This window comes from Lolium perenne, chromosome 3 (assembly GCF_019359855.2).
Source record: "Lolium perenne isolate Kyuss_39 chromosome 3, Kyuss_2.0, whole genome shotgun sequence".
Lineage (NCBI taxonomy): Eukaryota > Viridiplantae > Streptophyta > Magnoliopsida > Poales > Poaceae > Lolium > Lolium perenne.
In genome coordinates this window covers 312551358-312571019 of record NC_067246.2, presented here as the reverse complement: position 1 = coordinate 312571019, position 19662 = coordinate 312551358, and the positions used below count along the sequence as shown (strand labels likewise).

Here is a 19662-nt window from a genome sequence, read left to right as displayed (position 1 = left end):
TTTTTTCAAAATGAAATATCTCGAGAACCGTAAGTCCAAATCACGAACCGTTTTCACTTTTGAGATCCCCGCGTCGAGATCTTCAAAACTAGATCCCATGTTGATAGGTTTGGATATACTTTTTTTTGTACTTCGAATAATAGTGTGGTTGTACCTGTGGTGTGTACCTAACTGTACTCGTGTTTCAACTGATAAGTACTTCTGTTTTTAGTGTATTTGGTGTAATTTTTCCCTTTACTCGCTAACTGTACTCGCCCGTGTGCGGGGCTGTACCTGCTCGTGTGCGCCACTGTACTTCTGTACATGTACTTGCTTGTGTTCACGACTGTACCTGCTCGTATGCGCGTTTGTACCTGCTCATCTGCGTGACTGTACTTGTAGTCGGTCGTGTGTTCAACTGTACTCGTGTGTTGTGCGTGACTGTACCTGCTCGTGTGGACGACTGTACCTGCTCGTGTGCGTGACTGTACTTGTACTCGCCTGTGTGTTCAACTGTACTCGTGTGTTGTGCGTGACTGTACCTGCTCGTGTGCACGGATGTACCTGCTCGTGTGCGTGAGTGTACCTGTACTCGCATGTGTGTTCAACTATACTCCTGTGTTGTGCGTGACTGTACCTGCTCGTGTGCTGTTTTGTATTTTGTACTCGCACATGTGTGCCACTGTACCTGCGCGGGGGAGTTACGTGCGTGGTCGGGACGAGTACGCGCGCGGCGACGTACGCGCGAGGCAACTTACGCGAGGCGCGGCGCGGGACGACGCACGCGCTGCCACGCGTCAAGCGCGGACGAGGGCACTGCCCTTCGCGAAGGCAACCCTTTTAATAGTGATACCCTTTTTCCATTTGTTTACTGCTTGTATATTTGCTTTAATGCTCCATTTAAAAGGAAATGAACGTGTAAAGCTATGTTTTCAATTCTTTTCCTTGGTAGTAAACATTTAATTCGAACTCAATTTTTCTTACCGTGTTGAGTCCTGACTAATTCTCATCTACTCGAGATTACCTTAACCTAGAAAATACCAATTGCAAATCGTGCGAGAAAATAGCAGTGCAACCCAGGTGCAACTGGCAAAATACTAGTCACAATCCGTGCGCAACTAAGAAAATATCATGTGCAACCCATGTGCAACAACAAAATTAGCAGTTCCAACTTATACGCAGCTGGAAAAATAGCAGTTGTAATCCGTGCATAACTGAGAAAATACCAGTGCAACTTATGCACAACTAAGAAAATACCAAGCAATGCAAAATTGGGAAAATAGCAGTTGCAACATGTGCGTAACCGAGAAAATATCGGTTGCAACCCGTGCGAAACTGAGAAAATATTGGTTGCAATCCATGCGCAACTGAGAAAATATCAGTTACAACCCATACGCAACTAAGAAAATAACAACCAATGCCGAACTAGGAAAATAGCTGTTACAAGCCATGCGCAATTAGGAAAATACTAGTTGCAACCCATGTGCAACTAAGAAAATACTGGTTATAAAACTTGCGCAACTAAGAAATACCAATTGTAACCCATATGCGATTGGAAAAATATGAGTTACAACATTGCAACCCATATGTGATTGGGAAAATATGAGTTACAACCAGTACGCAACTAGGAAGGGGTTTTGTGGTACCCTCAAATAAATAATAACCTTTCATTTTCGTGTATCTAAAGGCTCACAAGATTTCATACCGGTGTCCGAAACATGACAGGTATGATTCATACCTGGGTCAAATTTGGCACCGCACCAGAAAAAGGCCGTGTACAGGCCCTGGCCCAATAAGCCCAACTCAGTTAATCGTGTGTAAAGAAACAATACTCTCTTCTCCTTCGCTTGTCGGCCTGGCTGCTGGGTGCCGCCGTCGATCTGCCGACGGGAAGCTCCAGCGCCACAACCGCCGATCTCCCGGAGGGAAGCTCCGGCACCACCGTCCGCCTTGCCCCCTCCCGCTGGCATGTACACTCCATTAACTCGCCCCCTTGGACTTGCTCCCGATCCAAGATCCCACGGCGCCGCCCTCCTCACTGGACAAGGCGGCGGAGATTGTCGTGCATCGCGGCTGCTCCCGGCGCCGAAGCACCTCTGTCCGCCGCCAGGGCCGCGTGCGCGCCCGTACCTCCGCTCGGCGGCGGCACACAACGACGCGGTGGCTAGAGCGGTGGTGCTGGCCCTCCTGTCGGCGGCGGTGACGGTGGGCTGACGCGAAAGAACAAGCGCGTAGCCGGCGACGTCGAAAAGGGCGCGCCGAGAAGCTGGGGCAGGTGCGGCAACCGAACGTGGTGGACAAGGAGGAGCGGTGAGTGCTTAGTCAGTACACCCCATTAACCCCCTTCATATTTGCCATTGCTGATGTTCAGTTTCTAAGATCGGCAAAATTGTGCTACTGCATTTCATATCATTATAGTAGCTTATTACAATTATCAATCTGAAGAACTAGGATCCATATTGGAACTAATAACTAAATTGTAGTCTTAGTCTGCACGTTCTCTGAAAAACGGATCGCATGAGTTTGGTTAAACACTACCATGATTTTGTCTGGAATTTGGTGAAACTAATCTATGCAATCTATTATTAGATGCTATGGTTTGTCAAACACTTGATAATGCTTAAATATTTGTTGTATACTTTTAAAGTGGCGGGGCTAAATCACCATTGTACTTTATATTGTATATTTGTCTTTCGTATAAATGTAAGGACATTGTTCAATTCAATGTAGCCACCCAGCAATTTTCAAACGGATATTCATGTTTCTATTATTTAAGCCTCAGTATTTGAAGGAGTTGATTCTCTCAACTCACGAACTAGCTAGCTCTCTCTGTAGTTGTTTCACACAACACACGTACACAAGCACACGAGTGTTTTGGTGACCAGCTGTTTCGCACAGCCTAGTCTTTTCTCTTTCACTCTATAACTTGGTGATAACAACTCTGATGCATACAAGATATAAATAGGCAGCTAACCCTGCCACAAACTCCACGCTCACCACTAACTGCACGAGCTAGTCTAATGGATCATGCACACACGACTAACTCACTTAGCCACTACTGACGCTGAGATCCACAGGACTCGGACACACACGTTACAGCTAGTTTTCTTGACTGATTAAACCTGACCGACTTGACTACCTAACATGCAGACTGCTGGATTCATGCGGTACCGTTTCACACGGCAACGGCGCCGGCTTCACGCCGCTCTCGCCACATTCCAGCTGAAGCCACCAGCTATACGTGTCTCACGTACATCTGCATACTTAAGATACTGACTCATACTAGCTACATGCAATACGAAAGTAAAGATGCAGATACATATATCAAGATTAGACCCAACAATCAACCCCCTAATCTTGATATCTATTCTTCACACAGCTTCAAAGAAGGGCTGGTTCGTCGTCAGCGTAGCCTTTAGCCAACAAAGCTTTCTCCTCCTTCTTCTCAGGACATTCCCAAGCAAAATGCCCAAATTCATCACAGTTGTAGCATTGTACCTGACTCTTGTCCCTGCGCCCTCCATCACGGCCACGACCACGGCCGCGTCCCCGCGGCGAGCCATGTCCCCTGGTCATGAGAAGTCGCTCTTCTGCTCCTTCCTCCTCTTGCCCCTTGAGGATCTCCTCATGCGCCTTGAGTGACCCAATGGCCTCCTCCATGGACATCTTGTTCACGTCACAGAACAGCCCAATGGATGAAGCGACGTTGATGTACTTCTTGGAGACGACCCGCAGCAGCTTCTTCACGACGTACTTCTCCTCCATCGGATCTCCAAGCTCGCGGATGCGCCCCACGAGCGTCGTGAACTTCGCCGCAAAATCATCTACCGACTCTGCATAAGACATCTTGAGGCCATCAAATTCCGAACGCAAGGATTGGATCCTCGCCTCCCGGACGCGCTCGACGCCGACATGCATGGAGCGCAGCGCCGCCCACACCTCCGCTGCGGTCTCCTTCTCCGCAACTCGCAGCAGCGTCTCGTCGTCGATGCCTTGGGAGATGATGGTCATGGCCATCTCCTCCTTGCTCCCGTCGGCCTCCGTGGCCGAGCTCTCCGGATCAACGACGGTCCATGCGCCATGTACACGCAGGATGTACTTCATCCTCATGGCCCATGCCGCGAAGTTGGTCCTCGTCAGCAGCGGCACCGACACCTTGCCGGCGGCCGCTGCCGTCGCCGCCGCCGCGCCTGCCGTCACCATGGCTCCACTCGTCTCCGCTGCGTCGCGCGGCATCGTCTTCGTCATCCGGCTCTGATACCAAATGAAGGAGTTGATTCTCTCAACTCACGAACTAGCTAGCTCTCTCTGTAGTTGTTTCACACAACACACGTACACAAGCACACGAGTGTTTTGGTGACCAGCTGTTTCGCACAGCCTAGTCTTTTCTCTTTCACGCTATAACTTGGTGATAACAACTCTGATGCATACAAGATATAAATAGGCAGCTAACCCTGCCACAAACTCCACGCTCACCATGCACTAACTGCACGAGCTAGTCTAATGGATCATGCACACACGACTAACTCACTTAGCCACTACTGACGCTGAGATCCACAGGACTCGGACACACACGTTACAGCTAGTTTTCTTGACTGATTAAACCTGACCGACTTGACTACCTAACATGCAGACTGCTGGATTCATGCGGTACCGTTTCACACGGCAACGGCGCCGGCTTCACGCCGCTCTCGCCACATTCCAGCTGAAGCCACCAGCTATACGTGTCTCACGTACATCTGCATACTTAAGATACTGACTCATACTAGCTACATGCAATACGAAAGTAAAGATGCAGATACATATATCAAGATTAGACCCAACAGTATTCTCTTGTATTTGTTGGACTTAAAGAGCAACTGATGAGAAAAGTCGAACTAAAGATTCTCCTAACTCTTTTGATGAAACTTGAGATGCATTTCATGTCCCTTGACTTGGTATATGGGTATGTTATATTGGCTTTTACATTCTGGACATCCGTTTTAGTGTATCTTATAGTCTCTATCCCTTTTAGTAATTCATTTATGTTCACCGACTTTCTGAAATGCATTGCATTCAAATTGAGGATCCATCTCTGTAGCTGAGTATTTCAGCAATTGATTTAATGATATGATCCTAGTTTCTTAAAGCATCAAGTTGCGTACAAATGATGATTGACTGCGTAGTTTTGTTGCGGCTTGTTCTTCTGGAACTGTATGCTTAGCTGTAAGCTTCCACTTCTAGTGGTAATGTAAAGATGCTTTAAAATTATGACTACTAAGCAACTTCGGTATGTGCCATGCCTGGCAATCTGCTCAGTTCAGGATTTTAGTATTGTCACATTCGTAGTTCTAATGAAAGTTGACACTGAACTAGTCTGAATGCATTGGGCGTCACTGCATGTTAGCTAATAGTGCAATGGAGTCCAGAGTCATGTATTGCTTAGATAAATATAAATTACCTTCTTCCATTAAGATCACTTATACATTAGTCAAATTGTCACACTGGTTTCAGATTCTTTTTATTGCTTAGTTTGCTGAGTGATTTTCTTATGGCTGAGTTTTTATGAGGTATGTGGTTCTCATCTTATGCAGTAATGAATTTTCTATTGGGCTGAATGAGACATCAAATAGTGTCTGAACAAACTGATGACCAGTAGCAACAAAATCTTAGTAATACATGCTCACTTCTATCAGCTCTATCTCTGTTTTCTTTTGTTATTACTTTGGAACCTGCATCATACTGCAGCGTAATGAACCTCCAGAAAGGCAGTGCAAGTATTTTATCTCAGGGGTAAGCTACCTACGGTTCTCTAATGTATTATTGTTATGTTACGATTGTAGGTTTTGCACAGTTATTCTCGTCGCCTTTTATGTTTTGCACAAGATGGATGGCATGTGATGTGAATCCATGCAAGTAACAACAGTGAAATCCTTTTCTTTCATGAAATCCTTTTCCAGGAACTAGCAAAGAAACTTTCCTGGACACCGTAGCGGAGATCATGGACCGCCACCTTGATGAAATGTTGTCAAAGCTCCACCTTGTCAATTCGATCGTATCGACTTGTAAATATTAGTTTCCTTATTAGTTTTCACTAAATAAGAAGAATGTTGTCGTTTGGACTTTGAAGACATTGGATAAATTTCACATGAACTGTTGCTGTGAATTTGATGTGACAAGAAAAGCTTAAGTAGAATAGCTGATCCATTTGATTGTATCCACTTGTATATATTAGTTGTCACTTCATGATGATAGAAATGGGGATGTTTGAACTTTGAAGACGTTGAAAAAATTTCACATGAATTATTGGTTGTGAGTATAATGTGACAAGAAAGGCTGGCTACCGTCCAAATTATTGCTAATGTCTTGCCTGTTTTCAGTCTCTCTCTCATTTTTTTCTATGAATGAAGGTGTGTTTATGTAACAGTTTTATTTTTTAATAGGTGACAATTATGGTTGCTAGTTTGTGACGCTGCTTTATTCACGTGAATGATGTGTTTCAAGCTGCGATCTAGTTTAGCAGAAAAAGCCCATGATGCAAGTCTGGAATGGAAATGATACCATGGTTATTGGTGTGTAGAGAAACTTGATTTATTTCTGGAACTGCTGTTTGCAAAGCAGAGAAGTGGCATTAACCATCGTAGACTTGAGCATAGCACTGCCATATTGATGTGGCTGCCTCAGGTAGGCGGTACTTCTTCAGCTTAGTGGCAATGCTCCCCGTGGGCTCAAGCATGGAAACCTGGTGCTGTGAAGTTGTGGCATGATATATCTATGCGAATTCCTGAGAGCGGTTCAGCTAGCATTTCTGTTTTGCTGACACCAGTCATATTTTGACTGATCAAGCTCATACTTCGACAGCGGGAGAGAAAAAACAATCATTTGGTGAAGTGTGACAGTAAACAACACTGCAAGATTTTGGCCGCAAATGTGGTGCTTATCATGCAACGTGTTTAAAAAGGATTGTTATAAGCAAATAACATCGATATTTCACCAAAAATGACTTCAGTGAAAGGATCATAAGCACTTGACAACATTCATGTAAATAGGCTTCCAGCATGATCACCGAAGTCCTCAACAAAATGAATACAATAGACATTGTTTGCTATGAGCACAGAACAATATCATCACAAAGATAAAATGCTAGGTCCCAAAATCTTCTTTCACCGGATGTTCCACTTCTTCTTCTGGGAAGTGCATTTTCGATTTAAGCAGCAGGCGGCACTAAGAGGGTAACTGCAAACTGCAAGAAGGTAACATGCCATTACAGTTGAAACTAAAACATGTACAATCAAGAAAATAGATGGTAGGTAATAAACCTTGAGGCAGAGAATAGCATTACTAACTATCCATCCAAAGAAATCTATGTGCATACTTGTAAACTCAAAACTACTTAACGTTTTCTTGATCTAACAAAAGATATTGGTCATGGTTTCTTGCTCAAACCAGCCTAGAAGCGTGGATGTATTTAATTGAAACAGCAATTGTTTACAAAGGTGGGGTAATGATTTTTTTCTCAAGATTTAGAGAATTAGACAGTTTGGCAAAACTCTAGGTACTTTACAGTACATATACTAGACTAAACCGTATGTAACAGTTAAAACAACAAGCCAAGTAAACACTCCTTCAACTGATAAGAAATGCGCTATTTTAATTCAATGTTCAGTGTCTTAAGGTACCAGCTAGAGTACCTCCTCTAACTGACAGAACATCACAATCTAAAACTGAAATAGGTTCAGACAATGGGCCACTAGCAAACTGTAGTTTAGTTCAGTTCTCCAAATTAGGTTGGTTCGATTCTCCAATATCACAAATTGATGGCTTCAAATCTACTTGCTACAATGGAACTCGTGCTGTTCCATTCTGCTGGCTTCAAATCTACTCCTACTTGCTACAATGGAACTCGTGTTGTTCTACGATGGAAGAACAACTCCCACTAATCGATTGTGGTGGCAACCAAAAAACAGCGACGGCAAGAAACTTACTTCATGTTGACGATCTGGAAGATGTAGGGGAGATCAGAACCGTGCCTACCGCGTGGTCTGGGGAGGTGTTGGCGACGGCTCTGTGCAGGCAGGATTGGAGAGTGGAGATGGGGTTCGGCGGCGTCCTCACTCCTCAGGCTGTTGGCGGTGTCCGTGTGCGAGCTGCAAGATGCGGTGGCGTGTGGACTGTGGAGGTGGTGGCCACGTTACGGAGGCTGGCGAGGGTGTTGACGGAGGCTGGCGAGGGTGTCGACGGAGGCGGCGGTTGCACTCCACGCAGGACGACGCCGACGGGATGCCGCGATGGCGACAGAGTCACGCTCCAGGGAGAACGCGATGTTGACGGAGGCCACCGCACACCCCACCGACCAGGTCGGTTAGTTGGGCCGCAGCCCATTAAGAGCAGGTACGTTTTTTTCTTTTTTTTTTGCTGTTTCTTTTCTGTTAATATTTTTCTTTTTTAATATTTAACTTTTTACAAAAATATTTTTGGAGAACAAATTTCCAAATCTGTTCAGATTCGAAATTTTCGAAATTTTTAAAATGTTCAGATTTTGTTTTAATTTTTTATTATTTAAATTTGAACATTTTTTTAATTTTGTAAATTTATTTTTTTCAAAAATTAACATTCTTAGTTATGAACATTTTTCGAATTTGAACAATTTTCCAAATTTAAACGCTTTATATATTTGAACGGATTTTAAATTTGAACGCTTTTATAATTTGAACAATTTTTGTATTTGAACATTTTTCAAATTTGAACGGATTTCAAATTTCAACGCTTTTATAATTTGAATTTTTTTATTTGAACGGTTTTCAAATTTGAACGATTTTCAAATTTGAATATTTTTTGAATTCTGAACAATTTTTCAATTTTGAAAAAATCTAAATTTGAACTATTTTCAAATCTGAACAAAAATAAAAATAAACATAAAAGAAACAAAACAAAAAAGAAAAATAAACAAAAAGAAACAGAAAATAAAAAAGAAAAATGAAAGAAAAAAGAAAAAAGAAAAAAGAAAAAAGAAACAGGAAACAGAAAAATAGGCGAACTGGGCCGACCAGGCCAGCCCATACCGCGCCCGGGGGGTGTGCGGCGCGCGGTAGCGACCGACCTGGTCGGTGTATAGGATTTACCGAGGCTAGCGGCTTCTCTCGTGACGAAGGCTGGCGACTTCCCTCGTGTTGGGCCAATTGTTGGGCCCGTTTTAATAGAGCTCTTTTTTTCCATGGTGTACTTGTTGATGGGCTGTCGGGCCGTTTTAATCCTAACCGTTGACTAATCATACCTCTCCCCTTACCAGGTGTGGTCGGGCCGTTTTAATCCTAACCGTTGACTAATCATACCTCTCCCCTTACCAGGTGTGATAAAAGGTACCGTAAAAGAGATCGGAAAATATCAGTTACAACATGTGCGCAATGAAGAAAATGACAGCTGAAGCTTGTAAAAAAGAAACACAGAAACACACAAGTCAAAATTATCTAACAACCAAGACCATTCAAACACATCGGCGGAGCAACCACAGGCCCTAACACAACGCACTAAGTGACACACCTAGACGCGCCTAATACATCGTGATGGTACGCGGGAGGTCGACTGAGAACTCACTAAATCTCAGTCGCCTTACACCCAGGCGCTCCCTTTATTATTTGTACATGGCTAAGAAAGTCCTAAAAAGGGTCATGATCCACGAGAAGAAGTCCGACAAGAAGGTCACGAAGGAACAAGTGTCCCTGAACTGACTATCGCTAGCATAAGATCGGCCGATACCCCTGAATTTTTTCACAACTATACCAAATCAGAGATCAATTGATGTTCCTCTTGAGAACCCCTTCCGTGCAGGTTGTCGTCTTAACTTAGGGGAACAGGAGTCAGCTTCCCACCGTACATCTCTGGAATCTGGCTATCCTCCAGCTCCCGCTTCAGCGTCTCCTCCAGATTCTTGTCGTCGATGAACACAAACTGCATCATGCACACGGCGACCGATTATTAGTAACACATATGAGCAAGGAACAAGATCGATCTTGAGTATATATATAAGTTTTTGACAGCGATTTGAGCTTGTACACACCTTGTCTTTGGTGTTGGCGTCGATGAAGGGCTGCACCATATTCCAGGCCTTCATGAAGAGATAAGGGACGTGGATCATGAGCGCCTTGCCCAGCCGCTCCGGGTAGTAGTTCTGCATGATCTCAATGGCCGCAATGTACGCCCGCACGTCGCAGTTGGCGTACCCCCACCCCTTCAGATCCACGATGCACAGAAACTTCTCCTGTCCTCGAGGGATCCTGTAATCAAATTTAATTTAGTTCAGGTAGTCTTTCTGATCCATAATAAATCTTAGGGTTTTAGTTTAAATTTAGATAAATAAATTTGAACTAAAACCCCCATACTATCGATCGGAGGGAGTAAAAAATCAATTCAATGTGTCATTTTGCTGCAAAAATCGTTGAGACATATAAGGCCGATACTGTTGTAAGTGCAGTTGTGCAGTAGTAGGAGTACCTGGCACAGATGCTGTCGAGCAGATACACAACAAATCCTGCACAGACATATTTCGAAGAAAATGATCAATGATACTACCATGAATTGGGTAGCAATCAACGTCATGAGAGTAAATGTGAGCTCGATGTGCAGGCTGTGTGCGTACGCTTGAAGGTGGCCATGTCGCGGTTGGCTGAGTAGTGCCTGGCGGGGAAGGCGAGCATGACGGGGCGGCCGGTGCGGTCGACACCGGCCATGGAGACTTTCTGATCGGCGATGTCCGACCGCACCTGTTCCGCCGGAATGGCGCCGTCCGGCACAGCCTCCCGCCTCCAGGCGACGAATTTGAGCAGCATCGTCGACGCCTTGCCCACGTCCTGGCCGCGCGCGCGCAGGAACCTCCGAAGTGTCAGGTTGTCAACCTCCTGCACGTACGCCACCGTCGTCAGCCTCGCAATTCACCCAGTTAACTTAAGCACCTCATTCCCATGATGTGGTGTTATAATTGTCTTCAGCCTTCAGCCTCCGGTCACATCACGGAGCGGATGGCGTAGTACTGAATTATTCTTGCCGTCCCATGTGACTTCGGTGATTTGAGCATATTCGATCCATGTATGCTTTAGGTACGCCAATGTGGCCACGACTTTGCTACTTCAATAGTATCCCCATCAATTGTACTTTGGGATAAAATACTATGATTAATCAGTCAACAGTCAGATTGTTACGACGAGTCCCCACTATCCGCGAGCCTAACTAATTCGTCCATAGAAACAGCTGCTAAAGATTTTAACTAGTAGTGATGATGATGACAGCTCTCTATGGATAATTGGCAAATTAAAGGGACAGCCCACCCGGTGAGATAGTACAATCTGTTTTGGCCTCCCCTGTTCTGCATGTCTATGGAGTACAATCTGTTCTGTGTGCTCCCGAAGTTCAGGAGAATAAGCAGAGTAGCTTGGTAATTAACGATGAACAGCTCGGATCGAGGTAAAGGAATACAGTACAACAGAAGAACACGGTGATTGACTAGTTGCGCATCGGTCACCACCGGTGAGATAGTACAAATCCGTTAAGCATGTGCATCGTCAGACGTCAGGAAGAGGACGACAGGAAGAGGACGACGGCGACAACGACAGGCAAGAATGAATCGACGGACGAATCATCCAAGAACATACATACCTTGACATGTGGGTCCTGGGCTCCCGCCATGGCCTTGAGCTCGGCGACCTTGAGCCACTCCCCTTCCCCTGCATCCCCTCCTCCTCCTCCTCTTACGCTGCTCGCCATCCCCTCCTGCTCCTTCCTCCTCCTAGGGGCAGGTCGGTGCGCGACCTACTGATACGGCGAGTACCGGGGTCGCGGAGGAATAGCCGGAGGAGAGAAAGATGTTGGGTGGTCTTGTTTAGACTGCAGAGAGAAGTTAGCTGCGGAGGAGGGGGAACGGGGAGGGACGAGCGCTACTGAGCTAGACTAGATGTCTAATTTCTTGGCGTTGGCTGTTAGGGCGGGGAGACCGGTGGAACATAAGAGCATCTCCACTCCTTCCCGTACAGCCCCCTAAAACAAAAATAGGAGCCCGGCGTCAAAATACTCCCTAGCCACGCGTCTTAAAAGTGTTTTCCCGCCGGCGCGATGTGTATTTTTATCCGGCACCCTCAGGCTGAACCCAATCCGTCGGGAGGTTATCGGGGACGCCGGATGGCGCTAAAAGCAAATATGGGCTAACTCTGTCGGCGAGACAAGGCTAGTTTTCTCCAAAATCATTAACTTTTCCTTCATTATTGGCGCCATATCGTCCTGTTCCCCTTCTCCCTCGGCTCCAACTCCCGCCATTTCCTCCACGTAAGCCATCGCCTTGTTCCCGCCGGCCAGCCATGAAGACGAGGCAGTACGTCGCTCCACGCACGTCGGCACTGGACGCCCTCGCCGCCAAGCCTGCTCCCGCGAAGAAGAAGGCGGCGCGGGCACCCATCATCAAGGAGCGGTCGCCGGGGGTGACCAACGCCGAGTGGGCGTTCGACATCCTGCGTCGGGCGATGGAGAATGTCTGCCGCCACTCGAGGGAGGCGAAGCTGAAGGCGAAGAGGGTTGCGGCGGCGGCAGCAAAGGAGGCGAAGCTGATGGAGCGGGCCCCGCATCCGTTCGTCCCCGCCGCGTGGAGCGGCAGCCAGGGCAGCGTCTCCTCGCCGTCACCGGCCACCGCGTCGCCGTGGCCGATGTTCCATGACGCCCAAGGGAGACTTACCATTTGCGACGATGTGTTTCGTTGAGATAATGATTGAGCGCAAAATCTGATCAGCGTATATTTTTAAGTTTCAAATTAGGGGTGGGTGTTTGGGGATGCGACTGGGCGTAGGTGACATGGGTATACCCTTCGGGTACCCATTATTAGTATACCTGGCTCGGCTCGGCCAATATGGAGAAGGCCCAAACAAGGCAACCCGAAGAAGTAGTCGACTAGGACTCTTGTAAAACCCTAGGCTGATTGCATATATAAAGCTAGCCAGGGCACCCGATAGAAGGGAGAAGAGATAGACAACATAGCTCCGCTACGGCGGCACCCTGTAAAACATACTTATACTCATATACTAGATTGCTAGCAGCACGTACGGATCCTCCACCGAGGGGACCCGAAGCTGGGTATATCGTGTGCCCAACCTCGCTCCCGGAATCTCCATCGTCGCTCTTCTCCGAAACCCAAGTCTACAATCCGTAGGCATTGGCGAGGCGATCCCTCGTCAATTGGCGCCGTCTGTGGGAATCGCGACGACTGAATTTCATCATCCGGACGGGATCACTCATCATCGACAACATCTAGATCACATCTGGATAGAAGATTGCGGAGTTCATCATCGGCCACTTCGTCTAGCGACTGGCCAGATTTTTTCACGCAAAAGGCGCGTGGAGGCAAAGCTATTTTCATCGGGTTCTTTGTCCGTGACATGCGCTTACAGCAATCAAATCAATTAGGTCAAATCAAGTACACGCTCGTGGATCTGGGAAACAGCATGGAGCAGCGGCTCAAAGCAACAAAGCAAGTCCCCATGCAAGGGCCGGCTTACTGGCTTATTCACATGAAACAACTAAGTTTGATATTCCTCTCCTTTTTTCAATTTAAGCGCAGTAGATGCATTTACGTGATTTTGCTCCTTCGAAAAGAGAAGTTCCAGCAAAAAATAACTACTGAAGAACTAAAGTTATGAATACGAGGCAATCGCGCACTCATCCGTCTTCGAATCCGTCTTCCGTATTCCCCATCGCGAACCCGCCGAGGTCATCGCAAACTTGCCATCAGATACAAGGACCAGGTGCTATATTTTCAATTACGCAAAATTTATTTTGCAAAATATTTTTCGAATTGTGCTATTATTTGCGCATAATTTTTTGCGCCGTAATATAATTGCAGACCGGGAATAAGTTTCGACTACTTTACCGTGTCGACCCCGTTCACCATCACACGTCTGTAGTTGCGCACTCGACAAAGCGTGCTCGCCATGCTCGGGGGCTCACCTGTTGCGAACTCGACATTGTGGACTCAACGCACTTGGGTGTTAACCCGCCGCGGATCCACTACATCAACTACGTCCTCTTCAACGACTACTTTCGACCAGGCGCCGCGTGACTACATCGACTACTTCCGGTCAGGCGCCGCCGCAGCCGATAAAAGAGCTAAGTGTTTCTTGATAACCCACAAGTATAGGGGATCGCAACAGTCTTCGAGGGAAGTAAAACCCAAATTTATTGATTCAACACAAGGGGAGGTAAAGAATACTTATAAGTCTTAACAACTGAGTTGTCAATTCAGCCGCACCTGGAAAAGCACTAGTAACAGGGGTGATGTGAAAGCAGCAGTAATATGAGAGCAATAGTAACAGTAACACAATAGCAGTAACAGTAACACAGAGGCAATGGCACCAGAAAATAGTTGATACTACTTCCAATGACATATAGAACGAGTATATGATGATAAGAGATGGACCGGGGTTCCCAGCTATCTACACTAGTGGTAACTCTCAAATAACAAGTAACAAGTGTTGGGTGAACAAATTACAGTTGGGCAATTGATAGGATTGAAATAGCATTAAGACAGAACATCAAGTCTATTTATTATGTAGGCATGTTTTCCATATATAGTCATACGTGCTCGCAATGAGAAACTTGCATAACATCTTTTATCCTACCAGCCGGTGGCAGCCGGGCCTCTAGGGAATCTACTGGAAATTAAGGTACTCCTTTTAATAGAGCACCGGAGCAAAGCATTAACACTTGGTGAAAACATGTGATCCTCATACCTACGCCTTCCCCTCCAGTTATCCCGATTCTTTGTCACTCTGGGGCCTCGGGTTCCGGACATAGACATGTGCAAACAACTTGTAGATACAATCTAAGCAATAATTATAGAGCTTAAATCTAAGATCATGCCACTCGTGCACTAGTGACAAGCATTAAACACAACAAGATTGCAGCAACAATAACTTCACAAACTTATATAGATAGACTAATCATAATGTAACAATCAATCGGATCCCAACAAACACAACACCGATTACATCAGATGAATCTCAATCATGTAAGGCAACTCATGAGATCATTGTATTGAAGTACATGGGAGAGAGAGTACCAACTAGCTACAGCTAGAACCCGTAGTCCAGGGGGAACTACTCATGGAGCATGATGGAGGCGGTGGCGTCGATGGAGATGGCTTCCGGGGGCACTTCCCCGTCCCGGCGGCGTGCCGGAACAGAGATTCTGTCCCCCGAAACGGAGTTTCGCGATGGCGGCGGCGCCCCTGGAGTCTTTCTGGAGTTTCGTCAATTGTTATCGAGGTTTTAGGTCGCGAGGAACTTTATAGGCGAAGAGGCGGAGTCGGAGGGGCCACGGGGCCCCCTCCCCATAGGCTAGCGCGGCCAGGGGGGCACCCGCGCCGCCATATGGTGTGGGCCCCCTGCTGCCCGCCTCCGACTCTCCTTCGGTGTTCTGGAACCTTCCGGGGAAAATAAGATATTTGGTCTTTGTTTCGTCGAATTCCGAGAATATTGCCCGAACATCCTTTCTGGAACCAAAAACAACAGAAAACAGGAACTGGCACTTTGGCATCTTGTTAATAGGTTAGTTCCGGAAAATGCATCAAAACGATATAAAGTATGAATAAAACATGTAGGTATTATCATAAAACTAGCATGGAACATCATAAATTATAGATACGTTGGAGACGTATCAAGCATCCCCAAGCTTAGTTCCTACTCGCCCTCGAGGAGGCAAACGATAAAAAGAATAATTTCTGAAGTGACAAGCTACCAACATAATCTTGATCATACTATTGTAAAGCATATGAGATGAATGAAGTGACTCAAGGCAATGATCTATAGTTTGCTAACAAATAGATAACATATAGCAAAACTTTTCATGAATAGTACTTTCAAGACAAGCATCAAAAAGTCTTGCATAAGAGTTAACTCATAAAGCAATAAATTCAAAGTAAAGGCATTGAAGCAACACAAAGGAAGATTTAAGTTTTAGCAATTGATTTCAACTTTCAACATGCATATCTCATGGATAATTGTCAACACAAAGTGATATAATAAGTGCAATAAGCAAGCATGTAAGAATCAATGCACAGTTGACACAAGTGTTTGCTTCTAAGGTAGAAAGAAGTAGGTAAACTGACTCAATATAAAGTAAAAGAAAGGCCCTTCGCAGAGGGAAGCATGGATTAAATCATGTGCTGGAGCTTTTTAAGTTTTGAAATCATATAGAGAGCATAAAAGTAAAGTTTTGAGAGGTGTTTGTTGTTGTCAACGAATGGTAGCGGGTACTCTAACTACCTTATCAACCAGACTTTCAAGAGCGGCTCCCATGAAGGACGTTATCTCTACCAGCAAGGTAGATCATCCCTCTTCTCTTTTTGTTTACACATGTACTTTAGTTTTATTTATGGATGACACTCCTCCCAACCTTTTGCTTACACAAGCCATGGCTAACCGAATCCTCGGGTGCCTTCCAACATTCACATACCATGGAGGAGTGTCTATTTGCAAAATTAAGTTGCTTACTGATAGATCAGGGCAAAACACTTGAAGAGAATTATTAGTGAAAGTTGTAATTAATTGGGGCTGGGAACCCCATTGCCAGCTCTTTTTGCAAAATTATTGGATAAGCGGATGAACCACTAGTCCATTGGTGAAAGTCTGTCAGAAGTAAATGACAAGATCGAAAGATAAACACCACATACTTCCTCATGAGCTATAAAACATTGACACAAATAAGAGATAATAGCTTTTGAATTGTTTAAAGGTAGCACATGAAGTATTTACTTGGAATGGCATAAAATACCACATAGTAGGTAGATATGGTGGACACAAATGGCATAGGTTTTGGCTCAAGGTTTTGGATGCACGAGAAGCATTCCCTCTCAGTACAAGGCTTTGGCTAGCAAGGTTGTTTGAAGTAAACACAAGTATGAACCGGTACAGCAAAACTTACATAAGAACAAATTGCAATCATTATAAGACTCTACACTGTCTTCCTTGTTGCTCAAACACTTTTACCAGAAAATATCTAGACCTTAGAGAGACCAATCACGCAAATCAAATTTCAACAAGCTCTACGGTAGTTCTCCACTAATAGGTTTAAACTACATGGTGCATGAGCTTAAACATGATCTACTTGAGAGCTCAAAACAATTGCCAAGTATCAAATTATTCAAGACAATATGAAGCATTTTCTGTTTCCAACCAAATATCAATAAGTGCAACGGTTTTCTACTCCGCCATGAACATTAAAATAAAGCTAAGAACACCAGTGTTCATATGAAAAAGGCGGAGCGTGTCTCTCTCCCACACAAGGATTGCTATGATCCGAATTTATTCAAACATAAAAATAAGAGCACACAGACGCTCCAAGTAAAGCACATATAATGTGGAAGAATAAAAATATAGTTTCACTAGAGATGACCTGATAAGTTGTTGATGAAGAAGGGGATGCCTTGGGCATCCCCAAGCTTAGACGCTTGAGTCTTCTTGAAATATGCAGGGATGAACCACGGGGGCATCCCCAAGCTTAGACTTTTCACTCTTCTTGATCATATATCATCCTCCTCTCTTGACCCTTGAAAACTTCTGCCACACCAAACTTCTCATAAACTTCATTAGAGGGGTTAGTACTTAAAAAACTTTAATCCACTTTGGTCCTGTAGTGACACATTGCAATAACTCAATAAAACATTAGCTACAGCTCTCCACGTCTAGAAAGCCTTACTTAAAGTCCACAAGAGACAATGCAAAAAAAAAACAGAGACAGAATCTGTCAAAACAGAACAGCCAGTAAAGACGAATTTTTAAGAGGTACTTGCGTTGCTCAAATCAGAAAACTCAAAACTAATGAAAGTTGCGTACATATCTGAGGAACACGCATGAAAATTGGCAGATTTTTCTAAGTTTCCTACAGAGAGACCTACTCAAATTCGTGACAGATAGAAATCTGTTTCTGCGCAGAAATCCAAATCTAGCATCAACCTTCTATTAGAGACTTTACTTGGCACAACAATGCAATAAAATAAAGATAAGGAGATGTTGCTACAGTAGTAACAACTTCCAAGACACAACAAAACAGTAGCAAAATAAAGACATGGGTTATCTCCCAAGAAGTGCTTTCTTTATAGCCATTAAGATGGGCTCAGCAATTTTAATGATGCTCACATAAGGATGAGAGTTGAAGCAAAAGAGAGCATCAAAAAGCAAGTTCAAAACACATTTAAGTCGAACCCACTTCCTATGCATAGGAATCTTGTACACAAATAAATTCATGAAGAACCAAGTGACAAGCATAAGAAGATAAAACACGAGCAACTTCAAAAGTTTCAGCATATAGAGAGGTATTTTAGTACCATGCAAATTTGTACAACCATATTTTCCTCTCTCATAATAATTTTCAGTAGCTTCATGAATAAACTCAACAATATAACTATCACATACAGCATGCTTTTCATGATCTACAAACACATAATTTTTATCAAGCTCAAAAATAGTGAGATTAAAACTCTCAAACCCACTTTTATCAATAATATAACAAGATGATTGATCAATCTCAAAAGATATGGGACTCCTAGATAAAGTGAAGACCTCTCCAATCCCATTTTCATTAGTAGTACAATTAATATTATCAAGCAACATAGGACCATCATCTAGAGCTTTATCATAAACATTTGCTAAGCAAAACTCTTTAGTACCATGCATTTCGACATCAGGCACAAACAAAGCATTATCATAAGTTTTCCTCATAGGGAATATTGCAAGAGAATCCACAGGAACATAACACTCATCCTCCTTTGGTAAGCATGGAGGACAATCAAATAGTGTAAGAGATAAAGAGTTACTCTCATTAGAAGGTTGGCATGGGTAGCTAATCCATTCTTCCTCCTTTTGTTCATCACTCTCCTCCTCTTTTTCATCCAATGAGCTTTCAGGTTCATCAATTTCCTCCTCTTTTTCATCCAATGAGCTTTCAGGTTCATCAATTTCTTCTTTCACAGGTTCCTGCAAATTGTGAGTGCATTCTTGTGCATTAATGAGTCTCTCTTTATAATCAATGATATAAGGATTATCACTATAACTTTCTATGCAAAAATTAAGGATAGAAGAGACATAATCTTTAAGGTCCTTACAAGCAACACAAGTTTCATAATTTTTAGACATGAAAGATTCGATCTCAGAAGCTCCCATAAATAAGACAAATTGTTCTACCTCTTCGAACCCAAAATGAATATAGTTATTCCAATTATAGTTCTTAATTAAAACTTCTTCACTAAAGCCACATTGGAATTTCAGATGTTTAGTATCCTGTTTAGAGCAACAGTTTATATCATGGCGTTTAAGCAAGATTTTAGCAATTGTATTCAATTTTTCTATAACGGCACTCATGACTTTACCCTTTCTTGATTCTCTATAACTTTTATATAATTCTATAAGCTCCAGATAGGTTGTGGGTTCTCCCATAACAACAGTTTTTAATTTTTCGGTTTTTCAAATTTTTATGGATTTTTGGGTATATAAGAAAAATAAAACAAGACAAAAACAAACTAGACAAAAGTAAACTAAGTGATACGTCTCAAACGTATCTATAATTTCTTATGTTCAATGCTACTTTTATGATGATACTCACATGTTTTATACACATTATATGTCATTATTATGCATTTTCCGGCACTAACCTATTGACGAGATGCCGAAGAGCCAG

General features: G+C 44.0%; 1 protein-coding gene and 2 long non-coding RNA genes across 4 annotated transcripts; 1 reads left to right on the top strand and 2 right to left on the bottom strand.

Annotated features, from left to right (window-relative positions):
* The first annotated feature begins 1703 nt into the window (after positions 1 to 1703).
* Positions 1704 to 6237, top strand: LOC127345468 (uncharacterized). Of its 2 annotated transcripts, XR_007878695.2 has the most exons (3): positions 1794 to 2289; positions 5553 to 5751; positions 5802 to 6237. It is a non-coding gene; the product is annotated as an uncharacterized lncRNA (long non-coding RNA). The 2 variants fall into 2 exon arrangements; XR_007878694.1 differs by lacking the exon at positions 5553 to 5751 and having other exon boundaries at positions 1704 to 2289.
* Positions 6238 to 6946: 709 nt separating this feature from the next.
* On the bottom strand, positions 6947 to 8246 carry LOC127345469 (uncharacterized). The gene is made up of 2 exons (XR_007878696.2): positions 7944 to 8246; positions 6947 to 7201 (listed from the first exon to the last, which is right to left on the bottom strand). It is a non-coding gene; the product is annotated as an uncharacterized lncRNA (long non-coding RNA).
* A 1117-nt stretch (positions 8247 to 9363) lies between these two features.
* Positions 9364 to 11987, bottom strand: LOC127345465 (uncharacterized). The gene is made up of 5 exons (XM_051371945.2): positions 11608 to 11987; positions 10595 to 10853; positions 10450 to 10486; positions 10016 to 10232; positions 9364 to 9906 (listed from the first exon to the last, which is right to left on the bottom strand). Exons 1-5 carry the CDS (start codon positions 11713 to 11715, stop codon positions 9796 to 9798), a joined length of 732 nt encoding a protein of 243 aa, XP_051227905.1. The 5' UTR covers positions 11716 to 11987; the 3' UTR covers positions 9364 to 9795.
* Between the last annotated feature and the right edge of the window lie 7675 nt (positions 11988 to 19662).

Coding starts and splice junctions, on each gene's coding strand:
- LOC127345465 (XM_051371945.2), bottom strand. CDS start 11,715: ATGGCGAGCAGCGTAAGAGGAGGAGGAGGAGGGGATGCAGGGGAAGGG. Junction 10,487..10,594: donor CGACATGGCCACCTTCAAGC/GTACGCACACAG, acceptor ATGTCTGTGCAG/GATTTGTTGTGTATCTGCTC. Junction 10,233..10,449: donor CTCGACAGCATCTGTGCCAG/GTACTCCTACTA, acceptor ATTTGATTACAG/GATCCCTCGAGGACAGGAGA.